The 13,254-nt window shown below is 47.8% G+C and overlaps 1 protein-coding gene across 6 annotated transcripts in view; it reads right to left on the reverse strand.

Annotated features, from left to right (window-relative positions):
- Positions 1–13,254, reverse strand: part of LOC126461015 (tight junction protein ZO-1) — a 724,130-nt gene that overhangs the window by 404,728 nt on the left and 306,148 nt on the right. For all 6 annotated transcript variants that reach the window (XM_050095967.1, XM_050095964.1, XM_050095966.1 and 3 more), the window contains exon 2: positions 3,390–3,562. In XM_050095967.1, coding sequence (XP_049951924.1) covers positions 3,390–3,562 — 173 coding nt within the window. The remainder of the gene's footprint in view (positions 1–3,389; positions 3,563–13,254) is intronic.

The following is a 13,254-nucleotide window of genomic DNA, read 5'->3' on the forward strand; positions in this document are numbered from 1 at the left end:
AGACCTTTTGCACCCTGTAGATAAACAAGATGAGCTGAGTTATTGCGACACTACCAGGTTTTGACCATTCAGTGGAAATTAGAACACGTGGTCGTAGCTCCGCCAACCGTGTACAGTGTGTAGGGCCAGTGCCAAAAGAAGTTTCCTCAGCAACACGAGGTAGTAGGAAAGACAGTACGAGCAGTTACAGTGGTTTTTCTTGTTGGGAAAATTAAGAAGTCGTCGTGGAAGAAGGACGAGGTTATTCCTAGTGCATTGCGGTACATCTCCAAACTGCATACAGGTATTGCCGTCCGAAGGAGATCTGCATCTCTCAGAGTGCATTCGTGTCTGTCACCCAAACATTGTCTCCCACTTCGGTATTTTGTACCATCCAACAGAGAAAACCTACGATCTACACAAATGCCGCTAACGTCATCCGTTAGACAACTAGATCGGAAGGTTTCTGCCTTCTGATATATCGAAAACAAATACAGTCTGTGTGCCGGCGTTGACCATATGTGGCGATCCTGTTAAATATACAGGTATTGATTGGTTCATTGGAGTAGGCGGCTTGTGATCGAAGTCGCTTCCACAGACCAGTGTAAAGTTTCGTCACGTGTACTGTAGGAGGACTGTATCCCACAAACTATCAACTGCAAGACAGGCTCCCTGTGTTGTTGTTTGATACACTGTCTTTTTCTGCTCTAACACATCCAGGCAGCGCATGAATACAGTTACATATACCGCCATCATTTTTTCCCCCACTACTTAGAGGTCTGTTTCAGGTGTTAAACCGACATTCAACAATGTTCAAATGTGTGTGAAATCTTATGGGACTTAACTGCTAAGGTCATCAGTCCCTAAGCTTACACACTACTCAACCTAAATTATCCTAAGGACAAACACACACCCATGCCCGAGGGAGGACTCGAACCTCCGCCGGGTAAACCGACATTAACACGTTTTCTATCCATTGCCTCCCACAGAAAACCGTACATCGTTTTGTGTAAATTATGCTGCTGCTGCTGCTTCCAGGATGATTGAAATAAAAGACAGAGGCGGTATTTCCTATTGAGAAAAAGAATGCGGAAGACATCGCGACATAGGGAAACAGGTACAGTTTTACGGCGTTCTGGGCCGTTTCCAAACACCTGCTTTAGGGTGACTGATGACCTCTACATTTAAAGCCGTCTTTCACAGTGACGTGGCAGCAGATGTCTCGAACATATATGTACCAAAGTATACCAGACAACGCCCTATACTGATGTGCATATTTCTAGTACCTCGATCGTGGTGCGTTATTTACGATTACGATTGCCCATCTTTCCTTCTTTCCCTGTGCAGCTGGGAGTCATGGAGCATTCTCGCATTCTTAGGATAAAGTTGTAGACTGAGAGATCTCCGCGCACTGTCTTTGACCAACCCTCCCTGAAACTCTGTCACCGATTTAATTTGCAGCCGACCATGAGTAGGAGGCCACTACACGCACACTATGCAGCAGAGCGAGCCGGGTCCGTAACTGTTGTTCAGCGTAGACTCTTCCGCACCAATCTTACTCACAGCGCCCATCCAGGTGTACAAGATCTCACCAGATGCGCGCATGTCGAGGAGCTTAACACCCCTTATCGGTGCAAAGCACATACGGGAGCGTTATTATGATATAACAGACAGTTATAAAGAATAAACGTGTGGTTTATGCATGATGCAGCTCCAGACGGACGTGGTTTGAAGCATTTTACGTAAATCAACTGCGTTATCATTTCAGAAGTATTGTTCTAGTGCCTGGGGTCAGTACCAGGAACGTATCAGTAAGAGAGAAATGATCGTGGAACACACAGTGCTGCACTTAAAACACGCTGTTTTGCTAGAGCCGCGCGGCTTCCAATCCGCCTTACAGGTCGTGTGTAATACAACGCTGTTAATATTAACAGTGTAAAAAATATTCTTCCAGCGCATGGCATACTTTCTCCCTGCAAGTTTCTCTACGATAAACTATGGTCACAGACTGTAAAGTATAAAGCTACTACCTTGCACAACAAAGAAAAGATTGATTCTTTATAACAAAAATACTTTTTCCAGGGGTGTCTGACGCCTGTAGTTTAGCAAATTCAGGCCCGATTACGGTTCTGAAATCGTGGTACGCTCACAACAGCCGAATAAAATGATCGTCGACAGCCGAAAATGCACACAAAGAAACAAACATCACGATCAGTGGCCAGATGAGAAGTAACAGTCGTACCGCCCCTGGTAACCTTCCTCTTGCACACAGAAGCTATGCGACGATGTTAGGTTAAATTGCTCATGTGCACGATAATATAGCCTTTTCAAATGGCTCTGAGCACTATGGGACTCAGCTGCTGAGGTCATTAGTCCCCTAGAACTTAGAACTAGTTAAACCTAACTAACCTAAGGACATCACAAACATCCATGCCCAAGGCAGGATTCGAAACTGCGACCGTAGCGGTCTTGCGGTTCCAGACTGCAGCGCCTTTAACCGCACGGCCACTTCGGCCGGCTATAGCCGTTTCGCCTTGACGCCCCGTCTTTAGAATGTCTCCTCTCTCCACTATTAAGGTGTGTATATGTAACATCAGTCTACTCCCCTCTTCCATAACACGCAATTTTATTGATTTTGCTCAGTACTCTTTTCATGGTATCTGTCTGTAATTTTTCGTATTCTCAGTCAGTTTCCTTAATTTTACTAGGTTTTCGCGATTTTACATATTTCATGCTGTTTCCCTCAATATTTACGTACCTAACAACAATTTTTCGTGATTATACCATGTCTTCCCCGAGTTTCACCGATTTTATGTCATTTCCCATATTTCTTTCACAATTTTGCATATGTATATGGTCATATTGTTGACATATCAATGTTCTGTTTGATTTTCTGCGAAAATATTGGCGCATGCTATACACGAACCTATTAAAAAGTTTCACCAACTGCGACATAATCGCGTATACAAACAGTGAGCCAATACTGTAAAATGCTTTTTTATTCTAGTTTCTGATCACAAATGAATTCTTTAGACGATGACCGGTTTCAGTCTGTAATGACCATCCTCAGATCTTTTTTACGCCATGTCCTAAAGTGAAGCAGCTATAATGGTATATTCATATGTTTTGACGATGCTATTATGGCCGTATCACTTTAGGACACGGCGTAAAAAGAGGACACTGTACAGCTGGCGCCCGCGGTCGGAAACGGCGGCGCAACCTGCACGCCCGGCTAGCATCTGTATTTATGTGGAAGCACGCGTTTCTGGCCGCGTTCCCACATTTTTGTCCGTCCTCGGTGTATTCTAGAGCGCCGGTGAAGGCTGTGGGCAGGGAAGTGCGAGGAGGAGGAGGAGGAGGAGGAGCAGAGCTCAGAGTGGAGGGGCAGACGCAGAGTGCGCGCTACTCACTGCAGCTTGCCCTCGGCGGGCCCCGCCTTGAGCACGTCCGAGATGGCGATGGCGGGGTCTCCGTTGGCGAAGTGCGGGTTGTCGCGGCCGCCGGACACGGCGATGCCGAACCCGTAGCCGGGCACGCGCGTCAGCGTCACCTGGTGGAACTCCCAGGCGATGCGCTCGCCGCCCTGCAACACACGCACACACGTCGCCGGTTACACTCGGTCGCTGCCAGTTCAGTTTCAGGAAAGCCATTTGTATTGTAAAGAGGCATTTAACGAGACGGTCGAAGCATTACATACGTGCAACAAAAAATACGCAACACCAATGTTAAGTGACATCACGGGAGCTACGGATAGCTTCCCCCAGTGTCCATACTACAGCTTCAGATTACTCTAGCGGCAGACTTCAGGAATAGTCAGATGGTACACAAAAAGTAATAAAAGACTTACCGAACGGTACCCACAGCAGTCGATTTGTGGGCCAGTATTTTGGGATTTCGCAATCGAGTCTACGTCGTGCCAAGTGGAAAATGATGACCGAGTCGAGTGTGTGTGTGTGTGTGTGTGTGTGTGTGTGTGTGTGTGTGTGTGTGTGTATGTGTGTATGTGTGTGTTGGGGCTTATGGGCGCTCAACGTCGAGGTCATCAGCGCCCTGACACACATTAAGAGGAACGAATGTGGGCAGATCTAATAAAACTGAAGCACACACGCAAAGAAGGCAGGAAAAGAAGGAAAATGCTACATAAGAAAGTAGAACGTAAGGAAAGGGAAAGCGTAGCAACAAGAGTGCCACAGTAAATTGTCATTGGCTGGCCACTTACATAAAATATGGGCGAGCTTGTCACACAGTGAGCAAATTAAGACCCTCTCCCTAAAATCTTTGTAAAAACATTTGACATGGGACAGAACTTTAAAACTTTAACCACATTCGTCCGAGTGTTGCGTAAAAGAGATGGCTGGTTCGCTGGCAAGTCAGCCGCGGCCCGCTGGTCACAAAATAAAACGCAATCCATTAAAACGTGGCGCATAGTGACCTGGACGCCGCAAGCACCACACATTGGAGGGCCATCAGTCGCCTAGAACTTAGAACTAATTAAACCTAACTAACCTAAGGACATCACACACATCCATGCCCGAGGCAGGATTCGAACCTGCGACCGTAGCGGCCACGCGGTTCCAGACTGAAGGGTCTAAACCGCACGGCCACACCGGCCTTCTGTGAGCGAGTGCATCTAGTGTTATGGCAGATGTCAACGCGGGTGTTGCGTCACAGAATGCACGAGTACAGCAACGATCGTAGTCCGTAAGTTTTCCCAAGGCTCTTCCCAAAGACAAAAAAAAATTCTAAAAACTAATGGTAACGTAATTCGATGCCTTTCCAGATCTTATACACATTTATATATAAATGCACTAGTGTAGGTATATACACACAATAAGTTCACGAAATATATATATATATAGAGAGAGAGAGAGAGAGAGAGACTTCAGGCCACGAGTGGCCTACCGGGACCATCCGACCGCCGTGTCATCATCGGTGGAGGATGCGGATAAGAGGGGCGTGGGGTCGGCACACCGCTCTCCCAGTCGTAAGATGGTATTCTTGACCGTAGCCGCTACTATTCGGTCGAGGAGCTCCTCAATTGGCATCTTCAGGGTGAGTGCACCCCGAAAAATGGCAACAGCGCATGGCGGCCTGGATGGTCACCCATCCAAGTGCCGAGCACGCCCGACAGCGCTTAACTTTGGTGATCTCACGGGAACCTGTGTATCCACTGCGGCAAAGCATATATATATATATATATATATATATATATATATATATATATACACTCGTTTTTATACTTTTATACTTTTTTAAGCGAAGAATTCTTCGCCATAATTGAGTTATTATTGTCACAAATATTATCATTATTATTATTATTATTAACATTTATTTTATTGTTGTTGTTATCGTCTTCTCATCTGACGTAGCTCTCCATGCTAGCCTGTTCTGACCGAGTCTGTACATTGCTGTATAACTTTTCTGAGCACTTGAACCTGCTCACTTTTGGCCAACCTTAGTTTCCGCTTGCAACGTCTACCCCACTCGACCACCAAACCGACTATTCGTTGATGCCTCAGGATGTGTCCTGTCAACTGATCACTTCTTTCCTCACCGATTCGATTCAGTACTTAACTCATACATCCAACAAATCTTTAGCATTCTTATATGCCGCCACATTTCAAAAGCCTATATTCTGTTCGTGTCTGAACTGCTGATCGTCCACGATTAACTTGCAAACAAGGCTGCATTCGCGAGAAATACTTTCAGAAAGACTCCGTGACATTTACATTTGTGTAGCACGTTAAAGTATTCCTTTTTTTCTGTTTGGGTATTCCTTTTTTTCTGTTTGCAAATGTAGTGTCTACAGAAATAATGTAGGAACTGATATCTATAAATGTCAAAAAAAGCAAAATAATGGCCCTCAAACGGAAATTTCCGGTACTTTCGGACATAGTAATAGGCGAACAAGCAATGGAACAATTGTCACACTTTGAGCTCCTAGGCTTTGCTATAACGACGTCATTAATAAACGACAAATGTTTTGCGGCACAATACGTAGATCACATAAAACAAGAACACAGTCGTTTGAAGCGAAATTTTTGTGGGAAGTATTACAACAGAGAGCCAATACAACAGAAGAACTTAATATACACAGTGATTCAGTTGCCCCTACGGCTGACGTTTTATGCAGCCCGCAATGTTACAGTTGCCCTTCATAAACCACGCGCGAGATTTTCATATTCTGTCGCTCGCTACGTGCTACGGAAAAAATGAACAGGACCTTTTGGACGAAATTTAATGCAGTTAAATTTTTTACTGTGATACGTTGTCGCTAGGGGTCGTAGTTTCCGAGCTATTCGAGAAAAACTTACAGAGATGACCTTCAAACGCATCGCCGCTTCCACGCACAATCACTATCGGTCAGGATTTCTATTGTGATGTTCATGGCGCTCCCCTCTACCATACTACAAGTATTTGCGACTTAACGAATTATTTCCCACGTTCGATCTGTTTTGGTCTTCACTGACTGGCATTATTACGTCACCGGCTTTCTCGAGCACGTACAAATTGTGAAATCGACGTTTGTGAATTTTAACACCATAAAATAAACATTTACATCGTTGTATTCGTCAGACTTTCTGACTAGGAAACTACTGTGTTCGTAAGCGTTAAATTTGGATGAAATTGTCAATGTAATTAGTTTACCAAAGTAGCTTATCGTCCTTTGTCCTCTTGAGCACGTTTGCATTACTAATGTTAACGAAGTAGCCGACTATGCTGGTGACGTAATAGCCGAATCAATGGACACCGATAAAGTCCGAACATCGCGAATAGTTCGGGCAGTTGGTAATCTCTGTACAGTGGTAGTAGGGAGTGCCAGGAGCAAAGTACTAGCAAACCTGACTGGTCGGGGACGGGTGTGGTGTGGAGGTGCTTTTGAACATCAGTTTTGCCAATTTTTCTCGAATAGCTCGAAAAACGTGGCCTCCGGCGCAAAACGTATCCTAGTGCACAATGTAGCTATATTAAATATCCTTGATAAAGGCCCTGCTCACTTTTTAAATATGGCTAAAAGTTCTTCCTTAGCGAGCCAGAGAAAATGAAAATCTTGCTCGTGGTTTATGAAGGGCAGCCACAAAATTGTAATATTGTGGGTTGCTTAAAAACACACGGCAGGGGCAGCTGAATCACCTTGTATACTGCACCAATATAAAAAAAAGAGCAAGGATGAATAAAAACAGGTACGACGTAATGTCGAAAGAGAGCACAGTTTAAAAGGTAATCAGTAATGTCATTGACCTAGCTTCTACTAGATATATTCCAGCGTGGATTACGGTGGTGCGGACTTGGGACATGAAGTGACTGTTACAACGGACGCCGAGACGGCAAACTGAATGTGTGGAGACGGCTGCAAGCTGTCCAGGCTGACACGGGCGTCCCAGGTGCCTCGAGAAGGGACCCCAGTTGTTCGGGGTGCGGCCAAGTCAGCATTCGCGAATGCTTTGCACGTTTCGTGTCTCGGGGTAACAGCCGCACTTAAGAATGACACTCCTGTGGTGTCCGTAAATTCGGTGAGTAACATCCCGTGCTGACAAACCTTCTTGCTTGAAATGAGCCCTCGAGGTGGCCTACGCCGCTACGCTGACGTACTGAAGAGCGTGTTTGTTGTCCCGCGCAGAACTGCAGTCGCAGCTCACCCTTCCTAACTACACTGAGAACCGTACTACACACGTGGCTGCATGGAGCGATTTCCCTTGGTGAAAAGAACACTGAGAAAAAGCTTTCCGGTAAAACAAAAATATATAAATAAAAAAAATTAAAAGACAGGTAAATATGTATGTAAGACGAGAGCCAGTTGGGCACTTTGTGTGGGAGAAATGAATGTTCCTCACTCCTCTCAGAGGGGCTACTTTCGGAATTGAAAGAATGAAACCTGTCCGTGACGCCGAGCGTGTATCTTTTAACGTTTGGCAGTGGAGTTGAATGTAACTCCTGATCAGAAAAAAACCAGAACACTTTGAACGACTAGAGACAGGACGTTCATATTCACAGGACACGTGCATTAGCATGTCCTGCTTTTCAGTCACCTCGGTTCAGCATGTGTCCCGGTGTCTAGTAGGCACAGGGTCCGCCATGGGCCCTGGTAACTTGCTCCACGAGTGACGGCATCGACCCGTGTCAGGAGCGCATGGTGTCCTGTGTTTTAACCATCCGTGCTGCACTCATCTATTCCGAAGTTCATCTGTGGTGACTGGCACTGGACCACAGCACTTGATCCGTCGTTTCAGGAGACGCCACACATTTTCGATTGGCAATTGGTGGCGATCTGGCGGGCCAGAGCAAAAGGGTGACATCCTGTGACACCAAGAAACACGTGGTCGTGCACTGACTTGCTGAAAAATAATGTCTGGGATGTTGTGCGGAAAGGGTACAGGCGCGGGTCGCAGGACCTCATTCGCGTAGGTCACACTGGTCACAGTGCCCTGGATATGCACCAACTGCGACGTGTGGTTCTGCCCAGTAACACCCGCACCACAAGGCCTCGAGTTGGTACTGTACGTCTGATGCGAATCCAGTCACTGTGATGCCGCTCCCCCTGTCTGAAGCGAATCAAAATCGGCCGTCATTTTCAATCAAACAGAACCTGTATGCGTCCGAAAACACTGTATGATGCCATTCCTGTCGCGAGTGACGTCGTTCCATACACCATTACCGTCTAACATGTTTCTACACATTCGTCAAAGGTAGATGGAGAGGTGGACGCCGCGCACGTAACCCATGCCGCAGTAAACAGCGACGGACTGTCACCCCTGGTAGCGTACGGTGACTTACGCTGTTCCACTGCTGCGCCAGAGACGAGGAAACGCAGATCTGTCCTGCATCGCCATTCGGATGACGTGTCGCTCTTCTTTGGGGGTGCAGCCGGCCTATGCGGCCGAGCGGTTCTAGGCGCTTCAGTCTGGAACCGCGCTGCTGCTACGGTCGCAGGTTCGAATCCTGCCTCGGGCATGGCTGTGTGTGCTGTCCTTAGGTTAGTTACGTTTAAGTAGTTCTAAGTGTAGGCGACTGATAACCTCAGATGTTAAGTCCCATAGTGCTCAGAGCCATTTGAACCATTTTTTGGGTGGTGCAGAGTGCCCCATCCCGTCCTGTTCTACGGCCTTCCGTGAACCATACTGCAGACACCCGTTGCACTCCGTCCCACATTTCCCGGGTGCATTCATCACGTTCTGTCATGCCAATAATGCGCCTCATTTGAGAGTACTTTTTGCGTATACGTCTCTGAGGCACCCTGCACGTCTGCTCAAGTCACTCTGATCCAATACCTTCGGTTTATAGGAACAGTGAGATCGCAGGCACATTTTACCGGTGAGTGGTGTTGAGCCGCGGTATTGATGTTCACCTGGAACCCGTAGGCCGACACGATTCAAATGCTAATCATTTCTGCAGAACACTTCCTGTGAATATGAAAGTCCTATTTCTACTCGTTCCAGACGAAGCAGACGGCTGTGATGTTTCTCACACACTTCGCTATTAATTGTAGGCGGCAGAAATTTCAGCCCCAGTTTGTAAATATTTCTCGTGAGAATTAAGTTTGCACTTGTTCAGAATTGTCTGCCTCAGCAGCCGGACAACTCGACCACTTGCCCCCAGCTGCCGGCTGTCCCGCAGAATCGGGTACAGGGAAGGCGCACGCTTGGGCGGTCGTCGCTGCTCCAGCTCGCCAACCGCACTACGCGTGCGGAGAGCGGGCGGGTATTAGGCAACGGCGATTGCTGCCTCGGCCTACCGCAGAACGAGGCGATATTTCCACTGACGGACACTGCCCACAACTGACTTTCGTAATGCACTGGTTTACGTGCCACCGCACAACGGCCGTCGCAGCACGTATAACTGGGCAACGGGGATGGAGCCGGAGAGGAAACGAACCCTCGCTCTGCTTCTTTATGGGTCGCAGTCCACAAAGGGGCTGTATAAATCCTGACGTCTCTCCGAGGGTGTGAAATAACAGCCTTCGAGACAAGTAGAACAGTCGAGCAGCAGAAGTCTGTCCGGAAGTTTTACAGAGGAAGGGGACCAGACAGGGGGCCGCAGCAGCGCAGCGCTCGCCTAGCCTCGCCCCCACCATCTCGGCTCCGCGGCCGTACACCGTCTGGTTAAAATTAATTGTCGGTTGACTCTACACGGATTGAAGCTGCTTTCCTCAAACACAGCGCTCAACGTCAAGGCCGAACTACTCATCGTTGCCAAACTGCCACAAACAAATGCTCACTTCGCTTCCACTTCCTCGTGCGGCTTCCTCGATGTGTTCGGATGGCGAATACTGTGGATCTTCTTTCTAGACTAAAGTGACAGAGGTCACGGGAGAGCGATATGCACGCACACAGATGGCGGCAGTATCGCGTGCACAGTATATAAAAGGGCTGCGGAGTTTCGGAGCTGCCTGTACTCAGGTCGTTCGTGTGAAAAGGTATCCGAAATGATTATGGCCACGCGACGGAAAGAAACAGACTTCGAACGCGGAATGATAGTTGGAGATGGACGCACGGGACAATCTATTTCGGATATCGTTAGCGAATTCAATATTCCGCGATCCACAGAGTCAAGAGTGTGCCCGGATTACCAGATTTTAGACATTAGCTCTGGCCGCAGACAACGGACTGCCATCAGTTAACGACCGAGAACAGCGGCGTTTATATAGAGCTGTCAGTGACAGCAGACAAGCGACACTGAGTGACATAAACCACAGCAATCAGTGTTCGACGTTCGACGATCGTATCCGTTACAACAGTGGCGGAATTTGGCATTAATGGCCGAGGGCAAGGGGACGACAGATGCGAGTGCCTTTGCTAACACACGACATCGCCTTCAAAAAAATGGCTCTGAGCGCTATGGGACTTAACTGCTGTGGTCATCAGTCCCCTAGAACTTAGAACTGCTTAAACCTAACTAACCTAAGGACATCACACACATCCATGGCCGAGGCAGGATTCGAACCTGCGACCGTACCGGTCGCGCGGTTCCAGACTGTAGCGCCTAGAACCGCTCGGCCACTCCGGCCGGCCGACATCGCCTTTGCTTCCAGCGCCTCTCCTGGTATGGTGACCATATCGGTTGGGCCCTAGACGACTGGAAAACTGTGGCGGTCAAAAAATGGTTCAAATGGCTCTGAGCACAATGTGAGTTAACTTCTGAGGTCATCAGTGCCCTAGAACGTAGAACTACTTAAACCTAACTAACCTAAGGACATCACACACATCCATGCCCGAGGCAGCATTCGAACCTGCGACCGAAGCGATCGCCCGGTTCCAGACTGTAGCGCCTAGAACCGCTCGGCCACTCCGGCCGGCTGTGGCGGTCAGACGAGTCCCGACTTCAATTGGTAAGAGCTGACGGTAGGGTTCGAACGTGGCGCAGACGCAACGATGCCGTGAACCCAAGTTGTCAACAAGGCAAAGTGGAAGCTGGTGCTGGCTCCATAATGGTGCGTGCTTTGTTTCCGTGGACTGGGTCCTGTGGTTCACATGAAGCGATCGTTGACTGCAAATGGTTACTCTCATCTACTTGCAGATCATTTGCAGCCATTCCTGGACTTGACGTTCTAATAGAAAGATGTCGTGTCACCGGGCGCTATTGTTCGCGATTCGTTTCAAGGACATTTTGGACAATTCCAACAATTGATTTGACCCCGATGTGAATCACATCGACCATTTATGGAACATAATCGAGATGTCAGCTGGAGCACAAAAATCCTTCACTGGCGACACTTCCACAATTATGGACGGCTATAGACGTAGCACGGTTCAGTATTTCTGCAGGGGTCTCCCAAACACTTGCTGGATCCGTACCCCGTCGAGCTGCTGTACAAAGCCGGGGTAAAGGAGGTCCGACACAATATGTAGAGGTATGCCCTCACTTGTGTCACCTCAGCGTATTTCGAGTTTCATCAGACACGGTAATCACACTACCATGAACAACAACAACAACAAGTTCACTGAGTCTTTTTGCGGATGATGCTGTGGTATATCGAGAGGTTGTTAACAATGGAAAATTGTACTGAAATGCAGGAGGATCTGCAGCGATTGACGCATGATGCAGGGAATGGCAATTGAATCTCAATGTAGACAAGTGTAATGTGCTGCGAATACATAGAAAGAAAGAGCCCGTATCATTTAACTACAATATAGCAGGTCAGCAACTGGAAACAGTCAATTCCATAAATTATCTGGGAGTACGCATTATGAGTGATTTAAAATGGAATGATCGTATAAAATTAATCGTCGGTAAAGCAGATGCCAGACAGATTCATTGAAAGAATCGTAAGGAAATGCAATCCGAAAACAAAGGAAGTAGGTTACACTACACTTGTTCGCCCACTGCTTGAATATTGCTCACCAGTGTGGGATCGGTACCAGATACGGTCGATAGAAGAGGTAGAGAAGATCCAACGGAGAGCAGCGCGCTTCGTTACAGGATCATTTAGTAATCGCGAAAGCGTTACGGAGATGATAGATAAACTCCAGTGGAAGACTCTGCAGGAGAGACGCTCAGTAGCTCGGTATGGGCTTTTGTTGAAGTTTCGAGAACATACCTTCACCGAGGAGTCAAGCAGTGTATTGCTCCCTCCTAAGTATATCTCGCGAAGAGACCATGAGGATGAAATGAGAGAGAGCCTACACTTAGGCATACCGACAATCCTTCTTTCCACGAACAATACGAGACTGTAACAGAAGGGAGAACCGATAGAGGTACTCAAGGTACCCTCCGCCACACACCGTCAGGTGGCTTGCGGAGTATGGATGTAGATGTAGATGAAGCACACGCACACACAGACGCACGCGCACACACACACACACACACACACACAACGCTGGTAAGGAAATACGCAGGTTTCATACACAGCCCTAGCCGAAGGCGACAATTTACAGTCCGGTTTTAGCGCTCAAACTGAAAATTTTCTGTCTTGAGTTTGGCCGTAGAGGTTAACTTTAATCGCCGTGAACAAAGTGGACGTGAAATTACTTGTCCCGCAGGTTTATGCCCGTCGTTTTATCGGATACATTGCACACCACATCACGGCATTGTCGTTAGGATAGCACACGAGTTTAAATTTAGGACCAGGAAACATACCGTCTGGTCAGTTGAAACCAGCCGTCGACAGAGCACTTCGCGTTCCCGTCACACTTCACGGTTGCGGCTGCCAACGACGCCCCGTATTCCACGTACGCAAGTAACAGCACCTGTGACGTGACCCGCCGGCTTTGTGCGTCGCCTGCAACCGAGGGTCGGCCGGCGCCCGACCTGCCAGCAGTCAACTGCGAGTGACAGGCG

Source organism: Schistocerca serialis, chromosome 1, assembly GCF_023864345.2.
Source record: "Schistocerca serialis cubense isolate TAMUIC-IGC-003099 chromosome 1, iqSchSeri2.2, whole genome shotgun sequence".
Taxonomy (NCBI): Eukaryota; Metazoa; Arthropoda; class Insecta; order Orthoptera; family Acrididae; genus Schistocerca; species Schistocerca serialis.